Source organism: Chlamydomonas reinhardtii, chromosome 6, assembly GCF_000002595.2.
Source record: "Chlamydomonas reinhardtii strain CC-503 cw92 mt+ chromosome 6, whole genome shotgun sequence".
In the NCBI taxonomy this organism is placed as follows: Eukaryota; Viridiplantae; Chlorophyta; class Chlorophyceae; order Chlamydomonadales; family Chlamydomonadaceae; genus Chlamydomonas; species Chlamydomonas reinhardtii.
In genome coordinates this window covers 1,511,834-1,539,180 of record NC_057009.1, presented here as the reverse complement: position 1 = coordinate 1,539,180, position 27,347 = coordinate 1,511,834, and the positions used below count along the sequence as shown (strand labels likewise).

General features: G+C 64.5%; 4 protein-coding genes across 5 annotated transcripts; 3 read left to right on the top strand and 1 right to left on the bottom strand.

Moving 5' to 3' along the window:
* Positions 1 to 726: 726 nt before the first annotated feature.
* CHLRE_06g259950v5 (uncharacterized protein) lies at positions 727 to 9,488 on the top strand. 2 transcript variants are annotated; one of them, XM_043062776.1, is made up of 12 exons: positions 727 to 1,019; positions 1,139 to 1,362; positions 1,441 to 2,254; positions 2,403 to 3,231; positions 3,369 to 4,217; positions 4,389 to 4,523; positions 4,659 to 4,715; positions 4,887 to 4,947; positions 5,197 to 5,386; positions 5,648 to 5,847; positions 6,089 to 6,186; positions 6,358 to 9,488. In XM_043062776.1, exons 1-12 carry the CDS (start codon positions 928 to 930, stop codon positions 9,304 to 9,306), a joined length of 6,498 nt encoding a protein of 2,165 aa, XP_042923481.1. In that variant the 5' UTR covers positions 727 to 927; the 3' UTR covers positions 9,307 to 9,488. The 2 variants fall into 2 exon arrangements, with proteins under 2 accessions (XP_042923481.1, XP_042923482.1); XM_043062775.1 differs by having other exon boundaries at positions 1,432 to 2,254.
* Positions 9,489 to 10,532: 1,044 nt separating this feature from the next.
* Positions 10,533 to 13,768, top strand: CHLRE_06g259900v5 (uncharacterized protein). Its single transcript, XM_001696283.2, has 5 exons — positions 10,533 to 10,661; positions 10,747 to 10,902; positions 11,056 to 11,202; positions 11,470 to 11,581; positions 12,290 to 13,768. Exons 1-5 carry the CDS (start codon positions 10,566 to 10,568, stop codon positions 12,853 to 12,855), a joined length of 1,077 nt encoding a protein of 358 aa, XP_001696335.1. The 5' UTR covers positions 10,533 to 10,565; the 3' UTR covers positions 12,856 to 13,768.
* A 5,232-nt stretch (positions 13,769 to 19,000) lies between these two features.
* Positions 19,001 to 19,886, bottom strand: CHLRE_06g259850v5 (uncharacterized protein). Its single transcript, XM_001696543.2, has one exon. It carries the CDS (start codon positions 19,768 to 19,770, stop codon positions 19,366 to 19,368), a length of 405 nt encoding a protein of 134 aa, XP_001696595.1. The 5' UTR covers positions 19,771 to 19,886; the 3' UTR covers positions 19,001 to 19,365.
* A 150-nt stretch (positions 19,887 to 20,036) lies between these two features.
* Positions 20,037 to 27,338, top strand: CHLRE_06g259800v5 (uncharacterized protein). Its single transcript, XM_043062774.1, has 14 exons — positions 20,037 to 21,028; positions 21,317 to 21,462; positions 21,698 to 21,765; positions 22,159 to 22,281; positions 22,628 to 22,783; positions 23,005 to 23,082; positions 23,362 to 23,504; positions 23,774 to 23,975; positions 24,206 to 24,356; positions 24,716 to 24,921; positions 25,199 to 25,356; positions 25,634 to 25,784; positions 26,212 to 26,350; positions 26,539 to 27,338. Exons 1-14 carry the CDS (start codon positions 20,247 to 20,249, stop codon positions 26,820 to 26,822), a joined length of 2,787 nt encoding a protein of 928 aa, XP_042923480.1. The 5' UTR covers positions 20,037 to 20,246; the 3' UTR covers positions 26,823 to 27,338.
* The last annotated feature ends 9 nt before the right edge of the window (positions 27,339 to 27,347 follow it).

Here is a 27,347-nt window from a genome sequence, read left to right as displayed (position 1 = left end):
TTACATCTCGGACCTAGGCCGGACGGCTGGGGAGGACACCCTTTCCTCCAGACTCTGCACATACCGTACACGCTGCAGTACACACTCCCAATCACTCGCTGTCGCTATCCAGGCACTGCCATCAATCCGATGTAATTATACAGAACTGCGCGCTGCGGCAGCTGGCAGCCTGTTTTCGGTGGCAATTAGATTCGTTGTCGACCACGTCGCCACGCGCCCACGCCGCTTCGCGTGCGCCTGCTGGACTTCCTGCGGCACTTCCTGGTGGCCATGTGCGACCCGCACTGGCACTGCGAGGTGTGCCGGCAGCGTTGGCGCCGGGAGAGTGGCTTGGATGCTTCTCCAGGGCACCAGCGTGAGTGTCTAGCGAAATCAACCCCACATTGGCACGGCGCCTCACGCCCGCGGGGCGTGGGCAATGGGCCTACACCCACCCCTGCCTACATGGCCTCACCAACGCACGCAACTCCTCATGTGATGCCGCTGCGTCTGTAGCTTGTCTGCAGCATTGAGGTATTGCTCATTCCCTGGGTATGGCTTTGCTGTGTGTGGATTACGTTATGTGGCGGTGGACAGCTGAGGGTGGGAAAGGGCATCACACGGGCCCAGACCCGGGCACCCCAGTGCCGCGGGCACCCTGAGCGGCCCGATGGACTGGGTCTGGGTTCGTGCCAATGTGCCATGCCTCAGCCGAAGGTGCTTCAGCGCGAAACTGGAAACCTAAAATCTTTAAGACACCAGACTATGAACACATAGATTGATGAGCGCGCCTGTCAGCCGAAGTTCAGAATGTTGACCGACTTGGACAGCTACTGTCAGAGGCCCGGAAGATTGAAATAAGGGTATTATCACTCAACTATAGCTCCTAGTGCTGATGTGTTGTAATACAAATTTCCGGTAGCTGCAGCGAGTTACTCAGTGGATAGCATGGCCGCGGACGGGACGCCGCGTCGGGGCAGCACCATAGCGGAGAAGATAGCTCTCTTCAGGTCACCTTCAGCAGCAGCAAATGCAGCCAGGTGCGTGCATCCTGCAAATCGCAAAGGGTCGCACCATGTTGGCTCATGATGTCGCGCGACTATATGTTGCACGCATTACGCCTATTGGACGTAACACTACCCGCGTGTGCACCGTGTAGGCCCTCCCAGCGAGATGACGAGTTCTGGTGGCAGCAGCAGCAGCAGCAGCAGCAGCAGCAGCAGCAGAAGAGTGCACAGCGGCGCCCGGACGCGCCCGGGTCCCAGACCTCCCCAACGACGCGGGAGGGCTCGCCAACGCGCCCTAGGCAGCCATCACCCCCCGTGCTGGCGTCTAGCGATGCACTATACCGGCGGAAGGACCAGGGATTGGTGACCACACCAGGTAACGCCAAGTATTGGCAACATCAGGTCACGGTACCTCTCCTCACTCCATTCTTCCACTTCCACGCAGGTGTTGCAGGCCACGGCAACGCCACCAGCGGGCTCAGTGCGGCAACAGCGGCCGCCCTGCAACGGCTTGCTGGGGAGCATCGTTCCCTGTACAACGCCATCATGTCGCTGGAGCGGGGCCCTGACGGCGGCCTGTCTGACAGCGCCATGCGGATGGTGGAATCGGCGCTAGCTCGCTCTAGAGCCGCTGCTGCCGTGACCGATGCTCAGGTGGCGGCTGCCAGCAATGCAGCGCAGGCTGCCGCAGCAGCTGGGGGCAGCAGCTACGGCGCAGGCCGGGCGGCTGGGACTTCCCCGCCACCTGGCAACGGCCGGGGACACACCACCACCACGTTCGTGGCACAGCCCGCCCCTGTCAGCGGCCGTGCCGTGCAGGCAATGCAGCGGCAGTCGAAGCAGCAACAGCAAGAGGTACTGTTGCAGCAGGTGCGCATGCAACAGGCCCAGACGCACATGCACGCACAGGCCCAGGTAGCAGCGCAGGTGCAGGCACAGGCGCAGGCACAGCTGCAGGCACAGGCGGCAGTGCGGATGCAGGCACAGGGGCAGGCACAGCTGCAGGCGCAGATGCAGGCTCAAGCCCAGATGCAAGCGCAGGCGCAGATGCAGGCGCAAGCACAGATGCAAGCGCAAGCGCAGATGCAGGCCCAAGCCCAGATGCAAGCGCAAGCGCAGATGCAGGCGCAAGCACAGATGCAAGCGCAAGCGCAGATGCAGGCGCAAGCGCAAGCGCTGGCGGCCGCTGCGGGTGCAGCTCGCCTACGCAGCAGCAGCGGCGGCAGTGGCGTTGCGGCTGAGAACAGTGTGGAGTCCCTTTTGAACAGGTGCGCTTCTTTGGGGCTGTGTGTGTCTGTCAACCGCTGAGGTCGGCGTTATCAACATGAGGTGGTGGGACACGCGCTGAGGAGTACCCGGAAAAGCGCATAGGTGCTGCTTACACCGGGGCTTCACGTCTGGACTTCCTGCGCACAGGTACAGGCCCTCGGCCCAGGCGCGAAACGTGGCCTCCACTGCACCTTCCGCCGCAGGAGCCATAGTGAGCGGCAGCGCCCCCGCCAGCAAAATCCCAGCACCGGAGCCGCCGCCGCCAGCCGCTGCCGCCGCTGTGCCCGCGGCTGCGCCCGGCCCAAGCTCTGATGCAGCAGCAGCGGCTTCTGCTGCTGCCGCGGCTGGTACCAACATCAACAACAACTCCCGCTCAGAGGACAGCAGGCAACGGGATAGCTCGGGCGGCTCGGGTCCAGACAGCAGGTCTCGGTCCCGCTCCCGTTCGGGTTCGCCTGAGCGCAGGCCAGGGAGTGCGGCCGCCGACAAGCTTGAAAAGATCAAACGCCTGGCTAACATCGCCGCTCGCATCGCGGGCTCGGCCAGCGGCAGCGGCGGAGAAGGACCGCCGTCAGCACGCGGCGACGGTAGCGGTGGTGGCGCGGCAGCAGAGGTGGCTGCCGCCGCGAGTGCAGCGGCCGCGGCAGCAGCGGACGCGGCAGCAGCGGCGCTGGCGCCGCCACACGCGGCTGCAGCGGACGCGGCAGCTGATGAGGCGAGCGAAGCGAGCTCGCCGGACGGCCTTGTGTCAGAGCCCAGCCTGTCTGCCTTCCACGCACAGACAGCGGCAGTGATTGCGGCTAGCGTTGAGTCATCGGTGGTGTTCGCGCCTACGCAGCCACCGCCACCTCCTCCGGCACCCGCCCCGCCAGCACCGGCGCCGCCGCCGCCTGAGCCCACGCCGAGCGCCTTGGCGCCTGCTGCGGCAGCCGTGGCTGCAGGCCGCCGAGTGCAGTTCTCGTCCGGGCAGCCCGAGGTGCGTGCGCGGCGCCTGTTGCCCTGCAAGATCCTGTCTACGAGGCACTAGTCATGCCATGTCGTGCTGATGGTAGCAACCCGTATGCCATTTCGTGAATTTGAGTCTCGATTTACTCCATTGCCGCCCTCTTGCAGGTACGGCTATTCTCTCAGGGCGTCATTGCGGGGCTATCACCGACCTCCTCGGTAAATCCCGCCGCAACACCAGCAGCACCCGGAGTAGCTGCTCCAGGCAATGTGGGCACGGCGCCCGCACCCGGCGTGACCCCGGCGCCAGCCTCCACAGATGCAAATGTTGGCCAAGCTGCAGCAGCGACAAGCGCGGCTGGCGTCGCGGCGCAGGCAGCCGCTGGCGAAGCAGGCGCCGCCGCAGCGGGACCTTCCACGTCGGCCGCCGGAATCTCAGCCGCCCCACAGCAGCAGCAGCAGCAACAGCAACAACAGCAGCAGCTCGCGCTGGCGCCGCCACCAGTGGTCCTGCTGCCATCGCCCATCCCGCCTGGTAGCCCCGGCTCGCCCAAGCCCACACACATCTTCATCCCAGCTGACCCCAAGCTGCCGCCATCGCTCGTGGCCGTGCCTGGCTTCCAGCCGCTCCCACGAAGCAGCGTCAGCCCCACGCGGCTGCGCCGCTCCCAGAGCGGCAGTCCCGGCCAGGGCACAAGCCCGCCCCGCCGCCAGGGCGACTCGCGCCAGTCCTCACCCGCCAAGGACGGCGCAGCCGCCGCAGCGGCCAGCAAGCCGACCGCGGAGAGCAAGCCAGACGCCAGCGCCGGGGCCGGCAGCAGCGAGGCAGCTGGTAGTGCTGCTCCTGCTGCTGGTGCCGCTGGAACTCCTGCTGGGGCTGGTCGCAAGAGCGAGATTGACCGGATGCTGGACTCGGACTCGGACGATGAGGTGCCGGGTGTGAAGGGCGCGGCGGCGGCGCGGGTGGTGAACGAGATGGAGGTCGAGAAGAATGCCCGCGCACAGGCGGCGGCGCAGGTGAATTGGTGACCATGTCCCCGTTGCTAACCGGCCGTTGAGGCCCTGAGACTGTAGCGTTTGGGCAGCATAGGGTCTCATGGCTGACATCCTGGCCAGCCGCTGGGCCCAACGCCACCTTTGTCTCATCCTCTGCCGCCGCCGCCGCCGCCTCCTGTATCTCCTCCGCAGATGGAGCGCGAGGCCGCCAGCTACAGCCGCAACCGGCTGACGCGGCTGCTGGACGAGGTGGCGAACTGGAAGCGGGTGGAGGGCGAGAGGCTGCTGCGGGAGGGCGAGCGGCTCAAGATGTTGGACGAGCTCAAGGTGGGGCGGGGGCCGGAACTCCAAGCGCCTCCCCCGGCCAATTCATGTGGGCCTTGCCCCGTTCTCCCAATCCGTCTCCTCACCTCCCTCCTCACGCTCTCTCTCCCGGACTCCGTCCGCTCTTGCCGCACACAGAAAATGAACATCACGCAACTCGGCGTGTTGCTGGGGCCCGACAGTGCGCTGCTCAAGGTGGGAAGTGGCGAGGGAATCGCGTGAGGCTCGGGGTCCGAAGACTGTCGAAGACTGCTATGCTTCTAGGCTGTCAGGAGCACTCGTATCGTAAGTTGCAGATGTGCTGCGCGTGTCTCGTCCCTCCTCCACCCCCCGGCCCCCAATCCTCGGCCCCAACCACCCGCGCAGGAGATCACTCGGCTTCAGGACATGTACACCGGCAACCTGGAGGCCGTCAAGGGCCAAGCAGGTGGGTCCACAGGTGCACGGCGGCCTGTGTCCAATACGCGCGTCGATTGGAGATACCAGGCGTTGTTGCGCCAGGATGCGCCGCCAATGCGGTCGCGCGTCTGTGGCAGCAACAGCCATGCACATTCCCACGCCTTCCCGCACCTTCACAACACAGTCTCATACTTCCTGGCACGTCCTCAGCCCTCTCCTTTTGCCTGCTTAGCACAATTGCCCTCCACGCCTCCCTGCCTGCCTCCCGCCCCCGCAGACCAACACACGCGCGCGGTGCTGGACGCGCTCCAGGCCGCGGGCGAGACGGCTCTGGCTGTGAAGGAGGCGGTGGTGGAGGCGGCCATCAAGCAGCAGGACGACGTGCTAGAGCTGGTGGAGCGGGTGGCGCCGCCCGTGCCGCCGCCGCCGCCGCTGCACAGCCCGCTGCTGTCACTGCCCAACCAGACGTGAGAGGACCATCTGGGTCAGGTGCATGCTGGTGGCCTTGTCTGCATGCCTGCCTGCGCCGCACCGCGTACGGCAGCAAAAGCACGTCGTGGAAGCGCCATGCACTGAATGCTCATTTACACAGTCCATGCCTGCAACTCCTCATTCGCCCCCAAACACGCATCAACAACACCGTGCCCACCTGTGTGTGTGCCCACCCTCATGCTCTCGCCCAACCCCACCTAAATCCACCTGAACGACCCCTGGGGCGCCCGCCACAGGCTGTACGGCGGCGCTCCGCCCGCCTCCGACCTGCTGAGCCCCACCTGGTGGACCAGCCTGCTGGACCCGGGCCGCCGCCAACAGGTGGAGGCGGACGTGACGGCGGCGCTGCACGGCGGCGGACCCGACGGCGCGGCGGCCGCCACGCTGCCTGCTGCCGGCGGCGTGGCGGCGGAGCTGCTCGCACACCAGGTGGCGGGTGAGTGGGGCGTCTGCGTGGTGCCGTGGGCAGCGTTTCGTGCGGTGTTCGCCGGCATGGCAAAGTGACTTGAAGACAGGCCTTCCTCTGTGTTCCAAAGAGCAGCCGGTGCACTCCTTCCGTCCGTTCATGCCTTGAGGTGTAATGCCAACGCCTGCCTCTGCCTCAGCTCCCACGCGCTGCCTCCGAGTTCTGCCCGCGCCTCCACTACAACGCGCCCTGCCCCTGCACCTCTGCACAGGCGTGGCCAGCGCCATACGCGGCTCACTGGACACTCCGGGCACACGGGAGGCGTCCGTCAGTGCCATTACACAGGCGGCGCGACAGGTGTCCGCCAAGGTAGGACGACGCAAGACACCCCCCGGCAGCTCCGTAGCCGTGCCTGTGAAATCTGGCGGCGTGTCAAATGCCTGCCCTGCATAGCCAGGCGCTGCTGTTGACGTCGTTTCCTGTCGCTTACCTTACACCGCTGCTCTGCATTGCATCGGGCTGTCTCTCCTATGACTGCAGCTGGATATGGCGGTCCGCGACTACCTGGACCGGACCTCAGGCGTCGCAACAGCGCCAGGCACGGGAGCCGACGTGGGCGCGGGCGGCACCAGCATCCCTGTTTCGGACGCCACGCTGGCAGGTGGGCTTGCCTCGCCAGGCTTCGGCCTCGACCCGCTCCGTCCCGGGGCGATGCCGGCGACCCTAGCAGGCATGTCGCTGCTGCCCCAGCTGGGCGGCTTCAGCGGTGGCTTGTACGGGGCCGGCACGGGCGGCGCCATGCCCGCCGCGGCCCCGGGCGACCCATGGATTGCGCGGCCAGTGCAGCTGCCGCCCGTGATGCTGTCCGACGGCACGCTGCTGCAGCAGCCCCTGACAGCCGCAGCCGTGCTACAGCCGCCGGCCGCGTCCACCCTGGGCTCGGCGCTCCCCGGCACCGCCTCCATGAGCGGCGCAAGCCTCCCACACGGGACCGCGTCCGTGGTCGCGCTAGGGACGCCGGCGGCGCCCACTGCCGGGACTGGCTCACTGCTGGCCGGCTTCCCGGGCTTGGCGCCGCCGGCGCCGCCTACGCTCGTGGCGGTGCAAGGGGCGCTGCCGGCGGGCGGCGCCAGCGGCACAGCGCTTCAGAACCTGCCGACTTGCAACCCGGCATATCTGGCGGCACCTGCAGCCTCCTACGCCGGGCAGGGCGTAGGCGCCTGGACAGCGGCAGGGCAGCCCATGCCCGGCACCGCGGGTGGCATGGCCGTGGCCAATGGCGGGCCCATGCCCGGCGAGGGCCTGCCGTGCCGGCTATCGGTGCACATGACGGAGGTGTACCCTGGCTCTGCGGACCTAGCCCGCTCCGCAGCACAGGCTGCGGCTGCACACCATGCAACCACATCAGTGTACAGAGACGCAGTCGGCGCAACGGCTGCGGCAGCGGCTGCGACAGCGGCGGCAGCAGCAGCCGCTTCATCGCCCCGCAGTGACGGCAGCCACGGTGCTGTGCCGGCGCAGGAGCTGGGCGACTATGAGCGTGCTCGCCGCAGCTCGGGCGGTGGCAGGCCGATGCTGAGTGGCCGCGACGGCGACGGCGATGGTGGCTCCGTCCTGGATGTGGCTGTGAGTGCACTGACAGAAGACCTGTTGCGGCTGCGGGGCGCAGCCGCCGATGCGGTGGCAGACCTGGCGGCGGCTGCGGCGGTGACAGCAGCGGCCTCGCCGCCGCCGTCGCCGCCGCGGTCAGGTCGGTCAGGAAGGCCGCCGGCGGCCAGCAGCGGCGCTTCGCGGCGTCTGCATTTTGACACGCAGTCCATTAACTCGGATCGCCGGGCGCAGCCTGGCAGCAGCCGCGTCAGCGGCGCTGGTAGCGCTCACGGTGGTGGCGGCGGTGGTGGCGGCGGCGGTGGCGGTGGCGGCGGCGGCAGCCGCCGCGTGAGCAGCAGCTCTCGGAGGGCTGACGACCCTACTGAGGCGGCGGGGTCGCAGGATCGCCGAGTGGCACGCGAGGAGGAGCGGGTGCGTGGTGAGCGGTCGGGGCGGGACCGCGGTCATCGCGACCATGAGGGCCGCCCAGGGCGCGACCGGGCCCGGGAGGCTGATGAGGAGGCTGGGCAGCGCAGTGTGCGCAGCAGCATAGCGGGCAGCGTTGCAGGCAGCATGGGTAGGCGCGAGAGCGACCACCACGGCCGGCGCCAGGAGCAGTGGGAACAGCAGCAGCAGCAGCAGCAGCAGTCGGGCCGAGCGCGAGGTGGTGGGGAGCACAAGCGGCCTGGCTACCTCGATGCGGGCAGCCGCAGGGGTGATGCCGCGTCGGCAGACGGCAGCGAGGCGTCGTTGAATGCGGGTTTGGCGGAGCTGACCTTCTCGCCTCACCGGCAGCCGCCAGCCGGTGCCGCAGGTAGCGCTGCTGCAGTACGGCCGCAGCACGCACCACCGCAGCACCAGCAGCTGGCGCCTGCAGGGCAAGAGCACGGCGCGGCTGCCAATCGCCTCTTCCCCAGGCCCTCCACTGCGCCTGCAGTCACTGCAGCCGCCGCTGGAGCCGCAAGCTACGGCCCGGCCGGAACCGAACTGGCGGCGCCACCGCTGGTTGCACAGCATCCCCAATCCATGCCCGCACCTCAGCCCTACCAAGGCTACCACCCGCAGTCTCACCCTGCCTCGCCGGGGGCTCCAGCGTATCCTGGCGCCTCTGCAGGAGGGCTGTCCGTCCTGCCGCATTCGCCCTCACACGGCGCGCACCAAACCCAGCATCAACACCAACCTCGCAGCCCAGGGCACCCGCCGCCCCGCCACCACCATCCAGTGCCACCCTATTCTCCGCCTTACGGTGGCGGCTCGGCAGCCGTTCATGCGCCTGCGTACGCGCCGCCGGCCGGTGTATCACAGCCCATGTCGCCATACGCGCCGCACGCGCCCTTGATGCAGCCACCACAGCAACAGCAGCAACAGCTACAGCCGCAGCAGCTGCAGCCGCAGCAGCAAGTCAGTGGTCACTACCTGTACTCGGCGCCGCAGCAGTTCTTCCAGCTGCCTCCCACCGGCGCCAATGGTGCCTCTCCACCCGCAATGGCGCCGCCGGGCTACGCCCCTGCGGCTGCCGCTGCCGGGCCCGGCATGCAGCTGATGTCGCCCGCCGGCTCGGTGGCGCCGGGCGCGTGGCCGTACGGGGGCGGCCACATGCCTGCGCCACATGCCCCACAGCACGCCCCGCCTGCGCCACAGCTGCAGCTGCAGGCTGCGCCACAGCAGGCGGCATCCCTGTCGCCGTACCGGCAGCAGCAGCAGCAGCAGCCCCTGTCCTTTCCCGGCATGATGCCAGCCTTCGGCTCGGGCGGTGTGGGCGGCGGCAGTAGCACTGTAGGCGCACCGGCAGTAGCATTGGCGGCTGGCAGCCAAGGGGACGCTGTGCAGCGGGCTTACCAGGCAACACTGGCGCAGCTCCAGGCAGTGTACCAGGGGTCTGCCCCACCTAACTTATAATCGCAACTGTTGTTGGTATGCATATTGCAGTACCTCCGTATTGTGTTCTAGGAACCATGGATGGCGGTTATCCTAGATGCGATTAGGGTGCCGAGGGGGGCAGACTGATGGAGGGCTAGGTCATCGCCAACCGAGCATGATAGGGGCGGTCCTAAGCAAGAGAGGTGTAACACCACCGGTTAACACCGTGACCTGTATCATGACTTGTGCCCCCAAATCCCTGCGGGTCACGGAACACGACTACGCTGTCAATCGGTCAGACACTCCGACCTGCGGTGCGTTCAGCGCGAGTCCCCTTACACCGTCCGATCTAGGCGTAGACCAACCGCATTCTGGCTTCGTGCGGGAACACGAGAGCCCCCGGTCAGCCGGAAAGTGACAGTCTGCTCGCGGGTGGGCTGCTCGCTTTGGTGTACCGGTAGCTTGGGTGTATGGGGGCTATTGGCCGCCGAAGCAGCCTCCCCTCGTCGACGGACTTCAGGCGGACGGCGTGCGTACAAAGCTATCTAGCCATATACGCCTCCTCCATCTCCCCCGCCGCCTGGCTGCACAGCAGGTGCTGCGGCAGCGCCGGCGCTTTCAGCAAGGCAGCGAGGCAGCGCAACGCCGCGCAGTTCCTGCACCCACCCCCACAACAACGGACGGGAGCAACCCAGCCTCTGAAACCTGCTCCACACACGCGGTTGGGCCCGGGGGGTGGCTCGTCGAGGGCTGGTGGGTAGCGACGGGTAGCGACGGCTCGTCTCCGCCTTGCGCGCCCATTCGTCTTCGCCGACAGCCGACTGCACTTGAGGCGACATCCTCTGCTTTGCCCTGTAATATGGGTCGTTCATACAGCACATTTTGGCAATCGCCCCAGTGTTGGGCGACCCTCGCCGCACGCGCGCGAAACATCGGCGCAACCTGATTGGCAATGGTGAGGCGGGCGCTACCGGTGAGCACGCCTTACATCAAACCACTGCATGTAAACCTTAAAGCCGAGGTCACGCGGCCTCAGAGGACTCCCCGCAGCAGCGCTTGCGCCACAATCTCTCCTCGTGCAAGCTACTCCCAGGCTCCTGCATTCTATAAGCGTAATTTTATGCCGGGTATGCTTGTGATTTGACGAAGATCTACTCGACGGCGTTCTGGTGGGCAAAATCGGAGGCAAACCCAATTGGCCCCCCTGGAGTGATAAGTCCTGGGTGCCAAGTGCGCAAGTGAAGCCTTGAACTGCGCCTTTCCTTGCACCTTGTTCGCCGCTCTTTCTAGGGACAAAAATGGCCGCTATGCTCGCCTCTAAGCAGGGCGCCTTCATGGGCCGCAGCTCCTTTGCCCCCGCCCCCAAGGGCGTCGCCAGCCGCGGCTCCCTGCAGGTGACTGCGCTCGCCGTGTTAGGGGGCCCACACCGCTGAAATCCGGCAGATGGACTTACCAGCAATATGCCCGTTTCCGCTATAGGTGGTGGCCGGCCTGAAGGAGGTCCGCGATCGCATCGCATCGGTGAAGAACACCCAGAAGATCACCGATGCCATGAAGCTGGTGGCTGCCGCTAAGGTCCGCCGTGCTCAGGAGGCTGTGGTGAACGGCCGCCCCTTCTCGGAGAACCTGGTCAAGGTGCGCGGGGGGGCTGGGGTCGCGCAATTCGGACCGCTTGCACGGTCGATGAGCAGGCGCTGGGCCATCGCGGCTGCGCCAAAGCAAGACGATCTATACAGGTTCCCAAAGCACTTCGGGCTGGGATTTAACGGGGCTGTTTCGGTCGCGCAGGTCCTCTACGGCGTGAACCAGCGCGTCCGCCAGGAGGATGTGGACTCGCCCCTGTGCGCTGTCCGCCCCGTCAAGTCGGTGCTGCTGGTTGTGCTGACCGGCGACCGCGGTCTGTGCGGCGGCTACAACAACTTCATCATCAAGAAGGTGCGCAGCGCATCCACCACGTTTCTGGGTCACGAATACACGCACTGGAGACGTGGTTGAGAGCGTTCGTGTAAATCAGCAACTACGAGCCGAATAGCTGATCAGCGAGGGGCACACGCTCGTCGCTTTGGTTTGGATGGTGGTGATGCGCCCGACCCGCGGTCAGGCCCTGCTGGCGTTATACCAGAGCACGGAAGGGTAGCTGTAGATAAGTCCATGACCACAAGTGTTTCCAGGGTCATTGACGGAACTCCCTGTGCAACGCAGACCGAGGCCCGCTACCGCGAGCTTACCGCTATGGGCGTGAAGGTCAACCTGGTGTGCGTGGGCCGCAAGGGTGCTCAGTACTTCGCCCGCCGGAAGCAGTACAACATCGTCAGTGAGTCGCGGAGCGTCGCAGGGTTGGGAGTGGTGGGGCTTGGCAGGGAGGAAGGGGGTGTTGCGGGGAGGTCCTGGCGGATGTGGTGTGGGTGTCGGCGAACGTGCGGTGGCCTGATGATGTGAATCTGTGGCGCAACAAGCACAGACGCATTGAAAGGGAATCGCATGGAATCGGAGGGCTCGGCGGCCGAACACACGCAGCAGCGTGCGGAGCTCTGGCGCTGGACACGCAGCACTGGCCGCCCAGCCACTTTGGAGCGGCAGTAGTCCTGTGCTTGCACGTACGGAGTGGCGAGCTGGCGTTGCAGCTGGATCAGGCCGCTGCAGGATGTGAAAGCGGACATGGGCTGCTGTCGCCGGCGCGGACCGTGGCCTTGCTGACCAGTCAGCGTGGTTGCGGTTGGCAGGGTATGGTGCTATCGCAGCGCAGTCGCCGCAACAAAAGCCAGCAGAACAACCAGAATTTTCAGCATAAGCATGGCGTTCTCTGCTAGGTTGAAAGCTGTCAGTTGGAGCCGGTCTCAGTCGGGCGAGACCGGCATCTTTCTGGTGCCGGGGCACATCAACTCCCAGCGCTCAGCTTCGGGTTCTGAGGGACGTGGCCAGCCCTCAGCTCCATACGCGGCACATGCACAACCCCTCGCTTTCCAACCTCCATCGGCTCCCTGAACGCATTCCCCGTCGCCGCTCGTTGTTCCGCCCGCAGAGTCCTTCTCGCTGGGCGCTGCTCCCTCGACCAAGGAGGCCCAGGGCATTGCTGACGAGATCTTCGCCTCGTTCATTGCTCAGGAGTCGGACAAGGTGGAGCTGGTGTTCACCAAGTTCATCTCGCTGATCAACTCGAACCCCACCATCCAGACCCTGCTGCCCATGACCCCCATGGGCGAGCTGTGCGACGTGGACGGCAAGTGCGTGGACGCCGCTGACGACGAGATCTTCAAGCTGACCACCAAGGGCGGCGAGTTCGCCGTGGAGCGCGAGAAGACCACCATCGAGACCGAGGCCCTGGACCCCTCGCTCATCTTCGAGCAGGAGCCCGCCCAGATCCTGGACGCCCTGCTGCCCCTGTACATGAGCAGCTGCCTGCTGCGCTCGCTGCAGGAGGCGCTGGCCTCCGAGCTGGCTGCCCGCATGAACGCCATGAACAACGCCTCGGACAACGCCAAGGAGCTGAAGAAGGGCCTGACCGTGCAGTACAACAAGCAGCGCCAGGCTAAGATTACCCAGGAGCTGGCGGAGATTGTGGGCGGTGCCGCCGCCACCTCGGGCTAAATGCCTGGGCTCTTGGGCTCGGTGTGTGGGCTTGTGGGAACGGACGAGTCGCGGCGATGACCTGTATGGAGCCTTGTTGCGCGAGGGTGAGGCTTGGCCAGGGAAGAGCCGGCAGAGGGGCGGGGCGTGGCCTTGGAGCTGCTGGCACGCCCCGGGGTTGCTGGCGCCGTGAATTTGCGTGGTTGGTGCGGGGAGCAAGTGCTGCTGCCCGCGCCGGCTGCGGCAGGTTGGGCATGGGGTCGGCGCCGTTGGTGGCGACTGACGGTGGTGTGATGTGGATCAGGCGGTGGGCATGGGCGGCGGGCCGTGCTGCGGCTGCGCACCCTTGGACATTCTTAGAGAAGAGTAATTCAACACGATTGCTGTATTGCTGATTGCAATTGTCAGCCAATCCGTGTCAATTTTGTAACCCGTTTCCGAGTGATCGACGGGAGGCAGCGAGGGTCCGTTGCAGGGCTTCGTGATTGCTTTTCCGCGCTCTCCCTCAAATCGTAGAGAGAAGACGAGCATTACTGCTGCGGCTGTGCATGGAGCCGGAGGTGAAGACAACGGCCTGTGTGCCGACATGAGGCGATGCATGTAAGGCATTATGGCTGAATGGGCTCCTGACTTTAACAACAGCAGTTTAGCTGTTTAGGCGGGCAGCACTGGCCTCAGCAGTCTCAGCAATGCACGCAGGGGGCCGGTAACCCCACCTGAAACAGACCCTGCAGACCCCATGGTCCAAATGAAAAGAACTCGACGTGAGCGTTCAGGATCTGTTGCAGAGGTGGGTGAAAGTTTCGTCACATGGCGTGTGGGTGGGGCTGCCGGATTTCGTTTCCGCGCTCAGGACCCCCATCTGAACGCTCCACCCCATAACACAAGCGCCAGTAAGATACGAGCACTGATTACCATGTAAAGCATTTGCAGTACGTTTGGCCTCTGCATTGCGCCCACGTGTCCGTCCACATCGGCATTCAGTTCACTTAGAGCTCCACCTGTGCGTCTCTCACTGATGCCATTGAGATTATGTGAACTGACGCAAATCCGTAACGGCCAAGGCTTTGGCGTGGGTCCTGACGACAAGGCTGCGCGTCACAGTGATCCTGCCATCCCGGGATGCTTCTCATGATCCCGGGAAAAACTCTATCAACCTCTTCCGGCACACAATCATCATATGGACTGTCCCTTCTTGTAATGTCACATTCATATGGATAAGCGCACTGGCACGCTTAAGCACACGCACCAGTAGTCCGACAATTATGGTTGGTGGTCGACCAAAACCTAAGGGGGGTTGCAGGGATTTGAGCGCGCTTTGAGGGGTTGTACGGCGGGCGGGTTGGTCGGGGTTCATGTGGTCGAAATTTGATGCACGCTAACGCACGCACTCACGCAAGAAAAGTTAAACCCCGAAACTCGCACGCGCCTTAACCCCCGCCCCAATCGCTGCTTGCTTGTGCATGGCGCCGCAGATCTACTCGACGGCGTTCTGGTGGGCAAAAGTCGGAGGCAAACCCAAGTGGCCCCCCCTGGAGTGATAAGTCCTGGGTGCCAAGTGCGCAAGTGAAGCCTTGAACTGCGCCTTTCCTTGCACTCTAAGCAGGGCGCCTTTATGAATGCGGATGTTACAGAGGGGACAGTCCCAGCACCCGAAGACGCCGAGCCATCACATGCTATCAGGGCCCAACTTGACTCCGCCAACCCCGACTTTGCTGTCACTGGCTCGTGAACTGCGTCAGCAGGTCCCTCTTGTAACCAATGCAATCTTTGCTGCAACCCTCCCGCGGTCAAAGTCCGTGTGACTACGCGCACAGTGAGTCCTAGCCAAGCCTCAACCCGCCAGAGCCCCACCGCTGTGCCTCAACGCCACAAGCCTAGGCACAGGAGTGCCGAGAATCGTCCAGGCCGCAGCACACACGCACAGCGCACGCACTAACCAGGGCGCAAGCGTCCAGGCACTAGAACGGTCGCCCACACGTGCGTCCTGCCCACACACAAAGCCACCAACCACTCACAACCTCTCACAGCGAGGGCGGCGGGGAATCAGCGTCATACGGCAAGCGCAATACCATGCCTTCACCAACAGCCCGAGAGATGAAAGGATGCGCAGACGGCACAGTGTCCCAACCCTTTGGCCTGATACCCGAAGTCACAAACGTCTGGAGACGACCCCAGAAGTCAGCTACGACGGCAAGTCCAACGCTCAGCACCCGGGCCAACGGCAGCTTCGCTCGCGCTGCCAGCCCGGCCATACGCTGCCGACCAAAGCCCAGGGCAGACATAGCAGCGAGACACACCATGACACCACATCCCACACAGGTGGCACAAGCCCCGCAGGCGGGCGCACTAACCACAACTCCTCACGAGAGAAGGCACTTAGAGCATCCTCTGGCATGAAACCCATAGCCATCCCCATACTTTCCCGCAGTGACTGCGCAACAGTGCAGTCCCAAAACCAGTGACGCCGGTCCCCATCCTGCATGTCAACCCCACACGCCCAACACGGGTCAACAGCAACGCCGCGCGCACGCTCGCTAGCATGCCGTGGAAACGCCCAGCAAGCGTTGGCGGCCACACGCCACAGTGCTTCCTTATGATGATTCTCCCATTTCAGCGACCACAAGCGGGCCAAGGTGCACACGAAGGCCCCCGCCGCCAGGGCAGCCTCCTCCCCCGACACACCCGCGTCGCACACATATTGCAAATGCTTAGCCTTCAGGGCGGCTAACTGTGGAGCCGTTTGTAGCACGGTCCCCGCCTTCACCGTGTAGGCAGTGAGCAGGATGGGCGGCCCCCCGCACTGCAACCATGGGCCTTTATGGGCCGCAGCTCCTTTGCCCCCGCCCCCAAGGGCGTCGCAACCATGCACGAAATCCAGCCAACACTCTTATGAGCACGGCAGCAAGGGACTACCGTATTTGTTGAGCACCGTAGCAAGCGTGGGGGCACAGGTTGGGCATAATAAGCCTGGACCAATCTCTCGGGGCTTCAAGGCACCTTCGTCGCCCACTCGCACGGACGGCTCCGCGAAGTACCGTTGTATACGGTATTGGCCCTATGCTATTACTAGGTGGTCCACTGAGTGCTGCCCGTGAATGCTACTGGGCACTGAATTCAAATGCAGTTGATGAGGAAGGGGACCGCACCCGACCGCATCCATTGCACTGTGTTCCGCTGTTCCAGGGGGGGGTAAGGATGCCGCAGACATACCCCACCCTTCAAATCGAAAGAGCTTGACGAGAGCGTTCAGAATCCGCTTTCAGAATTTTGATCAGGGTAGTAATTGCGGAGATATGGGCCCCCAAAGTTCAGGGTCGGTCGTCGGTCCCCGGGGTCCCCAAGGTTTCGTCACGGTGTACCGGAAACTTTCGTCTGGGCCTCATAAGACAGCAGGGCAAGCCCAGACCGTTGCCCAAAGCATGTAATGGATGCTTTTAACGGCTGGGAAACGTCAGGAGCCTACCAGAAGACGAAGGGCTACCGCCCGTCAACACATGTCGGGTTGGGATGTTGGGGTGCGACATGTCTCGCCTGACCAGAACGTGCCACAAGTCGCGGACCGGTGCTTGCGCGCCGGAGGAAAACGCATGTGTATGTCCCATGCGTAGGTAAGACTCGTAAGCGTGCTGTACACGGGTGCAACTGAACGGCTGCAAGATGATCACAACATGTCGACAACATGGCTGTGGTCAAGACGCGCCCGACGAACTTTCTGTGTGTACATATTAGTAGAGCTCGCTGAAAGCAGTCGTTTGGCACCATCCTGGAAGAAAACAGAGGGGGTTTAGGTGGTGTACGGCACGGTACGGCACGGTCGGTCGTCGGTCAGGGGGGGAGGTTTTGTGGGGTGGGGTCTGGAACTATTGTTCGTACCCCCCCCGTGGCTGTTCCCTGCTGTTCCCTTCCCTCGCGCCATCACGTGAGTTCCAGGGGTGCCGCAGCACCTTGTGTCCTTGCCCTTGCGCTGCCAGCCTCAAGCCCCGGCATTGCAGTGACCCAGCTCTGTTCCAGCAGCATCACGGTACCTGGCAGCTACTTGTAGCGGTGGAGTGCAGGGGAGGCGCTTGCGGGCGGCCGCTGGACCGTCCCGGAGCGTCCTGCATGCAGCGCGCAAAACACGCTTCAATCCCTGGCACCCACCACATATCGACGTGCTTGAAAACAAAACGCAACACGCACAAGCGAACATGACGACCTGAACAGATCCATCTACTGCATCAGGCGAATATCCCCACCAAAAGACCCGTCTATCCCTGTTAAACCCCCACCACGTGCCTCTATACAATAACTTACGTACACCTTATAAATGCCTTCTTACCATACCAACTTCACACAAGTACACAGACAGGTGTTTACGTGTGATTAGTTACCGTACAGCCTTACAGGCCACACACGACCAGCTATAAACCCAGGTGAGCCAGCTTCCAAGGCAGCACTAATTACTACGGCGGGCAAGCCGTTTGCGCGCCTGCTGAAAGCCATGACTGAATTGCCCGCGGTGACTCTTGTGGCGCCGCCCGGGCCGGGTGAGTCATGTGCCGTTGTGGGCTAACCCGGCGCTGTGTGAGGACGGCCGCACGTGGGAAGTGGCTTTCGCGGATTTGTTCGCTCTGCCGGGACTGGCGTGTGTGGGCCAGCTGGTTGCAGCGCATGACGGCCTGAACAAATTGCGGCAGGCATGTGAACGCCCTTGGGCGTGGGGCTCCCGGTTTGGTGAAGCGTGTGTGGAAATGTATGTGACTGCTGTGTGCATGGCGGCGGGTGCTGCACTGGAGTACGCGGGCGCGCCTGCCGTCGCCCCTGCCGGGGCCGGCGTCGCCTCAAGAGGCGGCCGATCGGTTTGCGGCGGCAGTGGCCCTTCTCCCTGCTGGCTGGGCTGCCGCCGCGCGTGCCACCCAGCTGGCTCGAGGGCTTGCCGCCGCGCTGCCGCTCCCGGCGGCCGACATCGTGAGTGCTACGGCGGAGTCGGTGCAACAGGTGGTGCGGGGGCTTGGCTGGTTGCAGTGCGGGGGGCCGCCCATCCTGCTCCCTTATCTACATTGTTCTATCGACTAGAGTTGGAGACCTGATGCGGTGAAGGCGGGGACCGTGCTACAAATGGCTCCACAGATAGCCGCCCTGAAGGCTAAGCATTTGCAATATGTGTGCGACGCGGGTGTGTCGGGGGTGGAGGCTGCCCTGGCGGCGGGGGCCTTCGTGTGCACCTTGGCCCGCTTGTGGTCGCTGAACTGGGAAAATCATCATTAGGAAGCACTGTGGCGGGTGGCCGCCACCCTACCGTTCCAGCCCCTATTAAACCATCGGTTAATCGCTGGTTACCGGGAGGAATGGCCGGTATGGCACTCGGGTTACCATCGGTTTGTTTGGGCTTCAGGCCGCAGACCGATGGTCACTGCTTACCGGCGGGTAACAGACCAGTGCGTGAAAACATGGGGATGGCTACGGTATGGGTTTCATGTCAGAGGATGCTCTAAGTGCCTCCAGTAGCATTCATGGCTGGGAATTGCTGCCTCGTGATCCCGTGCCACCTGCCACCCACGACCAGGGGTGCAACCAAGGGTGCAGCCCCCGCCTCAGTCGCTGCGTAGGCACGCCACAAGAGCTTTTTGAGTTCCCATCGCACGCACCTTGGTTCCATCTGACTGAAACCCTGAAAGGCCCTTGGCGCCGAGCTGCGACTTGCTGCGTGGGGCCCAAGCCATGTCAACATGTTCCAACGTGATGTCTCCTGTGGCGTCTGGGACGGCCGCACCAGCCTACGGCCCACGCCATCTCAGGCACGCTGTGCGTGGATGAGTGTCATGAGTCCAATGACCAAGCCAGCCAAAGCAGCCCTGGGTCAACTCGGCCTGACCTGCGCTACGGCTTTGTTGCACACCTCCCCGATGCTGCTCTCCCAATCGCGTACTTGCCCAGCCGTTCCTAATACTGGTCAGTGGTCACCGTGACCCAGACTGTAGCCGTTAAATGGCGCTGCCACCCACCCAACCCTTTCCCTTCTGATCCTGTTGTAAGAGCCTCACCCCGCGCTGCAACCGGTCACTTTAAGCTGTGCTATGCGATGCTGTGCACCAAGCCGGCAGCTGTCCGCCCCCTGTGCCCAAGCCGGCCCGTCCCTCCCCGCATCCCGATGTGCAGAAGCGTCAGAGCTCCACATTCACCTCCATTTCCATCGTTACACATTGCGCACGTCCATGCGCAGTGCATGATCAGATCTAGTCATCCAGTCCTTGACCACGTCCAGCGTGGAAACACACCCTATCGGCACGCCACCGGCTCCTAGCGCTCACACCTTCCTCGAGTGTCTATCTAAGCTCCAGCTCCCCCGCTCTCCCCCCGTCAACGCCTCCAGCAGCGACAGCTCAAGCATCCAAAATTGCTGCCGTGTCCGCCCTTGGCCGGCGTGTCGGGAACCTGGCCGGCACTCGATGCCAGCCACAACCGACGCAGATTAGCTCCGCGCCCTGCTCGCCGCTGTCCGCATGACCCAAGATGCTCAACGAGCAATTCATCGACCTAGGAACTAATCTACATAGTGCCGTTGGCCAGGGCAGCGCGCTTCTCAATGCGACGAGCCTCCTTGCGGTCGACACCCTCAGCCGCTTGCCGCTGGCGCAGCAGGGTCAGGCACTGCGCAATCTGGCGGCGGATGTGCTTGTTCAGGTGGCCCTTGGGCACCTTCTCGGGGTCAGGCTGAGGCTGGTTCTCGCCGGGCTTCAGCTCGCCGACGCCACGAGTGCGCTGGAGCCACTTGGTCTGGGCCAGCTCACGCTTCAGCAGGTTAGACTTGTTCACCAGCTCCTCGTTGGAAAGGCCGGTGAAGTCAGCCAGCTTGGTAGGCTTGGCCATGGCCACCACAGAGACACGCTGCTGCGCGGGGGCCGCGACCGAGCGGGCCGGGCGCACCGCGGTGAAAGCACGAGCAACCTGCATGTTGGTGGCTTCCTAGGCTAAAGGTGCAGAGCTCGCGACCTTGCGGCGCCTGGTGAATGTGTCTGCTGGCACGACTGTGGGCACGGCAGTAATTGCCGGCTTCCTATTAGTGCAATAAGAACACAATAATGTGCCCCTGTGATGTGTGTGCACCTCTCCGACCTCTGGGCTTGCATTGCCCCATGCTGCTCTGAGCCCAGCCCACGTCGGAACGGCTCCGCAAAATTGTTACTTGCTTCCTGGTGATGCTGGACACAGTCTGAGCAGGCAAATAGTTGAGCGCCGGGGCTACTCTCGTTCGTTGGGCCGGGCCTGCATATTTTGAGCAGCCCTGTCAGAGCTTGTAAACTACTTCCATATTTAGTCAGAAAAGATACATTCTAGGGCGGCCGCGTGCTTCGGTGTGCAAAACTTGGTCCACGATCCAGTCGGCCGCGCGCACCAGGCGCTGCGTTTAGGCGAGGAAGGGCGTCTGCATGGCTCCTCGCTCTGACGACGAGGACGGGCGCCGGGGCGGCGGGTCCAGGCGGAAGGACCGCCGGAGCCCGAGCCCCTCCTCCTCGGGCAGCTCTGGCAGCAGCAGCTCCTCCGGAAGCAGCTCCAGCTCAGACTCAGACTCCGAACCCCCCCGCCGCGATCGTGGCAGTGACCGCGGCCCCGACCGGCGCGAGTCTGAGCGTGAGCGCGAGCGCGAGGAGCGCCCCGCCGGGGACAGGCCCAGCGGGGCCGACAAGCAGCGGGCGGAGGGCGAGGACAAGGATGCCGCCGGCGCCAGCGACGCAGCGCCACCCGCCGCCGGGCCAGACGCGCCAAAGGAGAGCGAGCGGGCGGCCGGAGACGACAAGGCCGCAGCAGAGGCAGGCCCCGACGGGGACCAGCCCCGCCGCAGCGTCTTTGACCGGCTAGGCGGCGGAGCAGCAGGTGGTGGTGGCAGCGGCCGTGACCGTGAACGCGGCGGTGACCGTGATGAGGACCGGTACCGCAGCGGCGACCGCGACCGGGACCGCTACGAGCCCGAGCGCGACCGGCGGCGTGGCGACGACGACCGCTATCGCCGTGGTGGCAGCTACGACGACCGGGACCGGCGGGACCGGGACCTCGACCGGGACCGCCGCGACCGCGACCGTGACAGGGGCTATGACCGGGACCGGGAGCGGGAGCGGGAGCGGGACCGGGAGCGCTACAGGGATGACGACCGCGACCGCAGGGACCGCGACCGGGACCGCAGCCGGGAGCGGGACCGCAGCCCGCGCAAGAGGTGAGCAGCGCGCGGAGGGTGCTTGGGGAGGAGCGCCCAGGCGGTGACCGGAGTGTTGCGAGGAGGGCGGGGCGGGGGGGGGCTTGGCTATAGCCCTGCTGTCCTGTGATACGTGTGGGCGCAGGGCTAGTAGGGATGTGTAAGGGGGGATATCCCTAGTTCAGACTCACCAGCTACCTCCTCGAGCCTGGGAGCCTGGGAGCCTGCTGGTTGGCTGGTGTTGGGCATGGTGCTTACTCGGTGCTCACAGCCTCGCGCTAACCGCCGCGCTTGCAACCGCACGCGCAGGCGGCGAGACGACGAGGCGGATGAGCCGCGGCGCGAGCCCGCGGCCGATGCCGCCGACGCCCCGGCGAACGGCGGTGCGGTGGACGCGGGCGCCGCTGCTGGCGCGGAGGGCGCTGAGGCGGTTGCAAGGAAGCCCGTTGCCCTGGGTGAGTCGCCTGCACTGGGCATTGCCGAACACTTCGGGGAAATGCGCAGACCGGCTTGTGCGCTGCAACTGGCGTAGCGGCGCGTGGAGGCGTCCTTGCGGTGCTGCAGCACATGTGGTGTGCGGGGCCGGGCAGCAGCACAGCCGCAGCAGCAGCCACGGCGCCCGGCACTGTCCGTGAACTGGCGTCTCAGCTATTGTTCCCGTCTTCCTCCTCCCTCTGCTCGTTGCTGCAGGCAAGACCGGCGGCGTGTACATCCCGCCCTTCAAGCTGGCGCGCATGATGGCGGAGCAGGGCGCGCAGGTGCGGGGTTGCGGGCACAGGCGGCGTGCAACGTGGGGTGAGGTTTCGTGTGGTGCGCGTGGCGGAGCGTGTGTGGCGTTTTGGCCCTCGATGGGATCGGATGCATTGGAGATGCGTCGGTGCGGCGCGGCTACGGGGCGGCTGCGGGCTTGGGCCTCGGGGAGGGCGAGTGCGTGCACACACGAGTTGCGCCACTTGGTCGGCGGCGAGGAGCGGCGGCGGACAGCCTCACAAGGATTGGATGGTTGGCGGCCGCCACTCAACAGCTTACCGCCGCGGCTGCACCGGTTTGGGTTGCCTCTAACCCGTTGATATTGTACCGAGACTTGCACGGCTAGTTTCCTGACCTGTTCCCGTTCCTGCCCCTCACTCATAATCGCTTGCCGCTCTCAGGACAAGGCATCTCCCGAGTACCAGCGCCTTACGTGGGAGGCTCTGAAGAAGTCGCTGAACGGCATCATCAACAAAATCAACACCGTCAACATTAAGAACATGCTGCCCGAGGTGTTCAGAGAGGTGCGGCTGGGTGGGCTGGCGGGCTGTTGGGCGCGTGTGTGTTTTGCGCCGGTGAAGCCGTGGGCTGGTGTGCTCGTGGCGGGTTGGTGGGGGCGCATGCGAGGCGCAGGGACACCGCATGACTTGTAATGGGCTTGATGTTCCGTTGGTTTGTGGTCTGCAACGCCGACGACGACGACGACGACGACGACAAGGAGGCGGCCGCTCCTACTAGACCTGCCCCTGCCCCTGCCCCAACCTGCCCCTTGCCAGATGCCTGCTTCCACCCTTGCATCCCTTGCACCCGCTGACGCGCCTGCCTGCCGCTCCCCCTCTCCTCGCGTGCGTGTTTGTGTGCGTGTCACAGAACCTGATCCGCGGCCGAGGCCTGTTCTGCCGCTCTCTGATGAAGAGCCAGGCCGCCTCGCCCGGCTACTCGCCCGTGTATGCGGCGCTGGTGGCGGTGGTGAACACCAAGTTCCCCGAGCTCGGCGAGCTGCTGCTCAGCCGCCTCATCCTGCAGGTGCGAGGGAAGGGAAGGGGAAGGGAAGGGAAGGGAAGGGAAGGGAAGGGAAGGGCTTGAATGAGGCTACGTCCCTTTGGGCCGGGTTTGGTGGGCCCTCGCTCTCACGTGCGCCTTTGCTGCCCGTCCACTGCGCTCGCGCCCTACTGCGCCCCTGCTCAATTCTTTGCCCCTCCGCCCCGCCCGCCCCCCTCCCTCCCTCTCCTGCCGCACACCTGCAGTTCAAGCGCTCCTTCAAGCGCAACGACAAGCCGGTGTGCACAGCCGCTGCCAAGTTCCTGGCGCACCTGGTCAACCAGGTGAGGGGCAGGGTGTGGAGGGTGGGGTGGTATTAGCCGGACGGTATAGCCGGAATGTATAAGCGAACAAAAGCCGACGTCTGCCCACGCCTGAGCCGCACCCTCCTCCTTACATGCTTTCCGCCACCCCCACCTCCGCACCCGACCCCTGGGGACCGCTGTCCACCACTTAACCCCATGCCTTCGGTATCGGCTCAGCACGAACCCGTCGCCATCGCCCCTTTCCCTCGTCACCAACTAACCCTGCCCCCATGTCCCCTCCCCCCCGGTTCCTCCCAGGGTGTGGCGCACGAGGTGCTGGCTCTGGAGGTGCTGATCCTGCTGCTGGAGGCGCCCAGCGAGGACAGTGTGGAGATGGCGGTGGAGTTCGTGCGGGAGGTGGGCGCGCACCTGCAGGACGTGGCGCCGCAGGGGCTGCACGGGTGAGCAGGAGGCAGGCAGGGGGGCGGGAGGGGAGGGAGGGGAGGGAGGGGAGGGAGGGGAGGGAGGGGAGGGAGGGGAGGCAAGGGGGCGGGCGGGAATCAGGAGGAGGTGGGTGAGGAGCGGCAGGGATTGAGGATGGAACAGGGAAATGGAGCAGGGATAGGAGACGGAGCAGCAGAAGCGACTGACAGCGCGCAATGGGCACGGGTGTAACAACTCCTGTTGCCGTTACTCTTCTGCTGTTGCTGCTGCTGTTGCTGCTCCGCAGTGTGTTTGAGCGCTTCCGCGCCATCCTGCACGAGGGCTCCATCAGCAAGCGCGTGCAGTTCATCATCGAGGGCATGTTCGCGCTGCGCAAGGCCGGCTTCGAGGCGTCCGGCTTCCCCGCGCTCAAGCCCGAGCTGGACCTGGTGGAGGGGGAGGACCAGATCACACACGAGATGGGGCTGGACGACGCACTGCAGGCGCAGGTGGGGGGCGCGGGGGGGGGGGGGTGGAGAGGCAGGGCGTGCCTGGCGTCACAGTTGCCACGCAGCGTGGTCGTGCCAGGAACGCCAACCCCACTACCGTTTCTCAAGCCTGCCTACCCCCAACTCGAATCCCACTACCGGTACGCCTCCTCCGTGCAAAACTACAAACTTTCCTCCCCCAAACCTCAACCCCTTGTCATCCCCTCATGCACGCATGCCTGCCAATGCAGACCAACCTGGACATTTTCCGTGTGGACCCCGACTATGAGGAGGAGGAGCGCAAGTACGCCGTCATTGCCAAGGAAATCCTGGGAGACGAGGAGGAGGAGGAGGGCGGCGGAGGAGCAGAGGGGGCGGCAGGAGAGGCGGCGGACGACGAGGGTGCGTGGCCTGTGTCTGTGTGAAGCCGCTACTATCTTGCGTTTGGAGAGGGAGGGCTTGCCTGGGGCATCGGGGTTGTGGAACAGGGGGATGGCCCCGCTGGTCCGTGCTGCCCCCTCTGCGGCTGCGGGGGACGCGGAGCTCTTGCCGCGCCTGCGTTTGCAGCTGCCGGCCTCGATCGCACCCTCAGCCGTGCCACCTCGCCCGTGCTTCCCACTCCCCATCCCCATCCGTTCATCGTCGCCATCAGCCTCTGCCCTCACCAGTCCCAACTACAGTCACGCTTTGCCACCCCATTGTCTACTGTCTACCACTTCCTTGACTAATCATGAATGTACCCCCCCCCCCCACTCCCGTAGACTCCAGCGACGACGATGACGACGACGAGGATGGCGGCGACCCGGGCAGCGGCGGCGGCGGCGGCAGCGGCGGCGGCGGCATCCACGACGCCACCGCCACCAACCTGGTGAACCTGCGCCGCACCATCTACCTGACGCTCATGTCGTCGTTCGACTTCGAGGAGGCCGGTCACAAGCTGCTCAAAATCGGCATCCAGCCGGGACAGGTGCGGCGTGTGGGGTGTCCGCGCGTGGTTAGTTGCGGACTCGATATGTGTTTGTGGCTGGTTGCTTCACGCTGCTTGCCTTGATTCTAGCCGGCTTGCGCTATAGCATGCTGCCTGTGCCGCCACCGCCACTGGCATCTGGGACCTTCTCCCGTGCTGTGCCTTGTGCGTCAAGTTACATCACCACCACCACCACCACCACCGCCACCACCACCACCGCCACCACCACCACCACTACAACAGCTCACACCCTGCTGGCCCACACCCCACCCCGCAGGAAATTGAGCTGGTGACCATGATCATCGAGTGCTGCAGCCAGGAGCGCACCTTCAAGCGCTTCTACGGACTGCTGGCGCAGCGCTTCTGCTACCTCAACCGCGCCTACGCCGAGCAGTTCGAGGACTGCTTCCGCAAGCAGTACGCCGTCATCCACCGGTGCGTGCAGCGGCGGAGGCGGCACGGGGGGCTTGGGAGGGGCGGGGGCGCTGCACGTGCTGCACGTGTGGCTGCGGGCTTTGGCCGCGAGGGACTGTGGGCGTGTGTGCGGTGTGTATCGAACATTACAGTACTGCCGGCGCACTTCTCCCTGTGCTCTGTAAATGCACACACACGTGTCCGTACACACAGCCAGTGCCAGTGCTGCCCCCTTTTGCTTCCGCAACACGCATTCTGTTTCCCTTGCCCATGTCTCCACACCCGCGCGCTCGCGCAGGCTGGAGACCAACAAGCTGCGCAACGTGTCGTGCCTGTTCGCGCACCTGCTGGCCACTGACGCGCTGCCTTGGAGCTCGCTGTCGTGCATCATGCTGACGGAGGAGGAGACCACCTCCTCCAGCCGCATCTTCATCAAGTACCTGTTCCAGGTGCGTGCGGGGGCAGGCGCACCGCCGCCTGCGCGCTGTTTGTTTCTCGCCCGCTGCATCTCTGTCCCGCTCGCCTCTCGCGCCCACCCGAGGGCAACTCAAGCCTTACATTAGCAACGTCGGACTACTGTCTTGCTTTGGAAGCACACGGCAATGCGCACATGCCAGACACACGCGCATGTGACCTTCCTCCACCCCACCCCATGACTGCCGCTCGTCGGGTCATGGGTATGGAGTCTGTGCAACGCCGCGCCGTTCCAACATCGCCTTCTCCTAACTAGTCATGCCTGGACCACCCACCCCACCCCCCACTCCCGCCCCCTACTTCGCTACAATTCTCTGTACCAATCCTTGCAACCCCCCACCCCATATTTGATACACACCATCCCATGGATGGCTACCCCACTCCCTAAACACACGCATACAGGAGCTGTCCAGCACCATGGGCCTGGTGAAGCTCAACCAGCGCCTGAACGACCCCGCCTTCAGCCCCTGGTTCGAGGGGCTGTTCCCGCGCGACTCGCTCGGCAACATGCGCTTCTCAATCAACTTCTTCACCTCCATCGGTGGGTGCTGGCGGCAGCTGTGGAGCCAGTGCTGGGTGCTTGTGGGGCGGTGGGGCGGTTGAGTCGCGGCCCTCGAAGGCCGAGGCCGAGGCGGACCAACCTTGGCGAGCACCCATGCGCCGGAGATGCTCTGTTGCGGCTGTGAGACCAACTTAACCTCGCACACTTCCTCACGCACGCACTCGCAGGTCTGGGCGGTGTCACCGACGTCATGCGCGAGCAGTACAAGTCGGCAGTGGCGGCGCAGGCGGCGGCGCAGCAGCAGCAGGTGGCCAAGCGCATGCTGGGCAGCGGCAGTGGCAGCGACAGCGGCAGTAGCAGCAGCGACAGCAGCAGCAGCGACGACTCCTCGTCCGACAGCAGTAGCAGCAGCGACTCGGACAGTGATGACAGCCGTGGGCGGCGGCGCAGCAAGGGCAAGGGTAAGGGAAAGAAGAGCGACAAGAAGAAGAAGAGCAGTAAGAGGCGGTAGCGCGCCCAGGAGGGGCGCCGGTGAAGTGCCGAGTGACGGGATGGGACAGGTGGGGTGGCGTTGTGTGGAGGTTGGTGGTGAAGCGAATAGCAGTTGGTTGCAGCATGTGTGGTTTGCGTCCGATGGGCCAAGAGTAGGAGGGCGCTCGTACATGTGAGCGAGGCGGGAAAATGATTGGAAGCCGGTTTGCGCCGGTGCCACGAGTACCCTGGAAGCTAGGTGGTGTTGCTTGGTTCGTGTCAACACATTATGGTGCACAGTCGGGAGTGGCGAGTGGCAGCCGCTGTCGCCTGACTCGCCGCGCGGACGTGCGCATGGAGCCGTGTGGAGCGCCCGCGTCGAGTGTGAGGAGTGGGGGTGTTGGGAGAGCTGGAGGTGCGGAGGGTTCGCTTCAGGCACGGCATGTTGGAGGGACTCGTGCGGCTGCGGGGAACAAGCATCCCGACTGCTGGTAGTGGACCAGGTGGAGGGACAGCACTGTGCGCGTGGCCGCCGCACGTGTAAACAGTTCTGGCACTTTGGAAT

Bases quoted from the DNA above. Each gene is read 5' to 3' on its own strand.
- CHLRE_06g259950v5 (XM_043062775.1), top strand. From the start codon at position 928: ATGGCCGCGGACGGGACGCCGCGTCGGGGCAGCACCATAGCGGAGAAG. The intron at 1,020-1,138 runs GTGCGTGCATCC...TGCACCGTGTAG, and splicing joins GCAGCAGCAAATGCAGCCAG to GCCCTCCCAGCGAGATGACG. The intron at 4,218-4,388 runs GTGAATTGGTGA...TCTCCTCCGCAG, and splicing joins GCGCACAGGCGGCGGCGCAG to ATGGAGCGCGAGGCCGCCAG.
- CHLRE_06g259900v5 (XM_001696283.2), top strand. From the start codon at position 10,566: ATGGCCGCTATGCTCGCCTCTAAGCAGGGCGCCTTCATGGGCCGCAGC. The intron at 10,662-10,746 runs GTGACTGCGCTC...TTTCCGCTATAG, and splicing joins CCAGCCGCGGCTCCCTGCAG to GTGGTGGCCGGCCTGAAGGA. The intron at 11,203-11,469 runs GTGCGCAGCGCA...TGTGCAACGCAG, and splicing joins ACAACTTCATCATCAAGAAG to ACCGAGGCCCGCTACCGCGA.
- CHLRE_06g259850v5 (XM_001696543.2), bottom strand. From the start codon at position 19,770: ATGCAGGTTGCTCGTGCTTTCACCGCGGTGCGCCCGGCCCGCTCGGTC.
- CHLRE_06g259800v5 (XM_043062774.1), top strand. From the start codon at position 20,247: ATGGCTCCTCGCTCTGACGACGAGGACGGGCGCCGGGGCGGCGGGTCC. The intron at 21,029-21,316 runs GTGAGCAGCGCG...CCGCACGCGCAG, and splicing joins GACCGCAGCCCGCGCAAGAG to GCGGCGAGACGACGAGGCGG. The intron at 25,357-25,633 runs GTGCGTGCAGCG...GCGCTCGCGCAG, and splicing joins CAGTACGCCGTCATCCACCG to GCTGGAGACCAACAAGCTGC.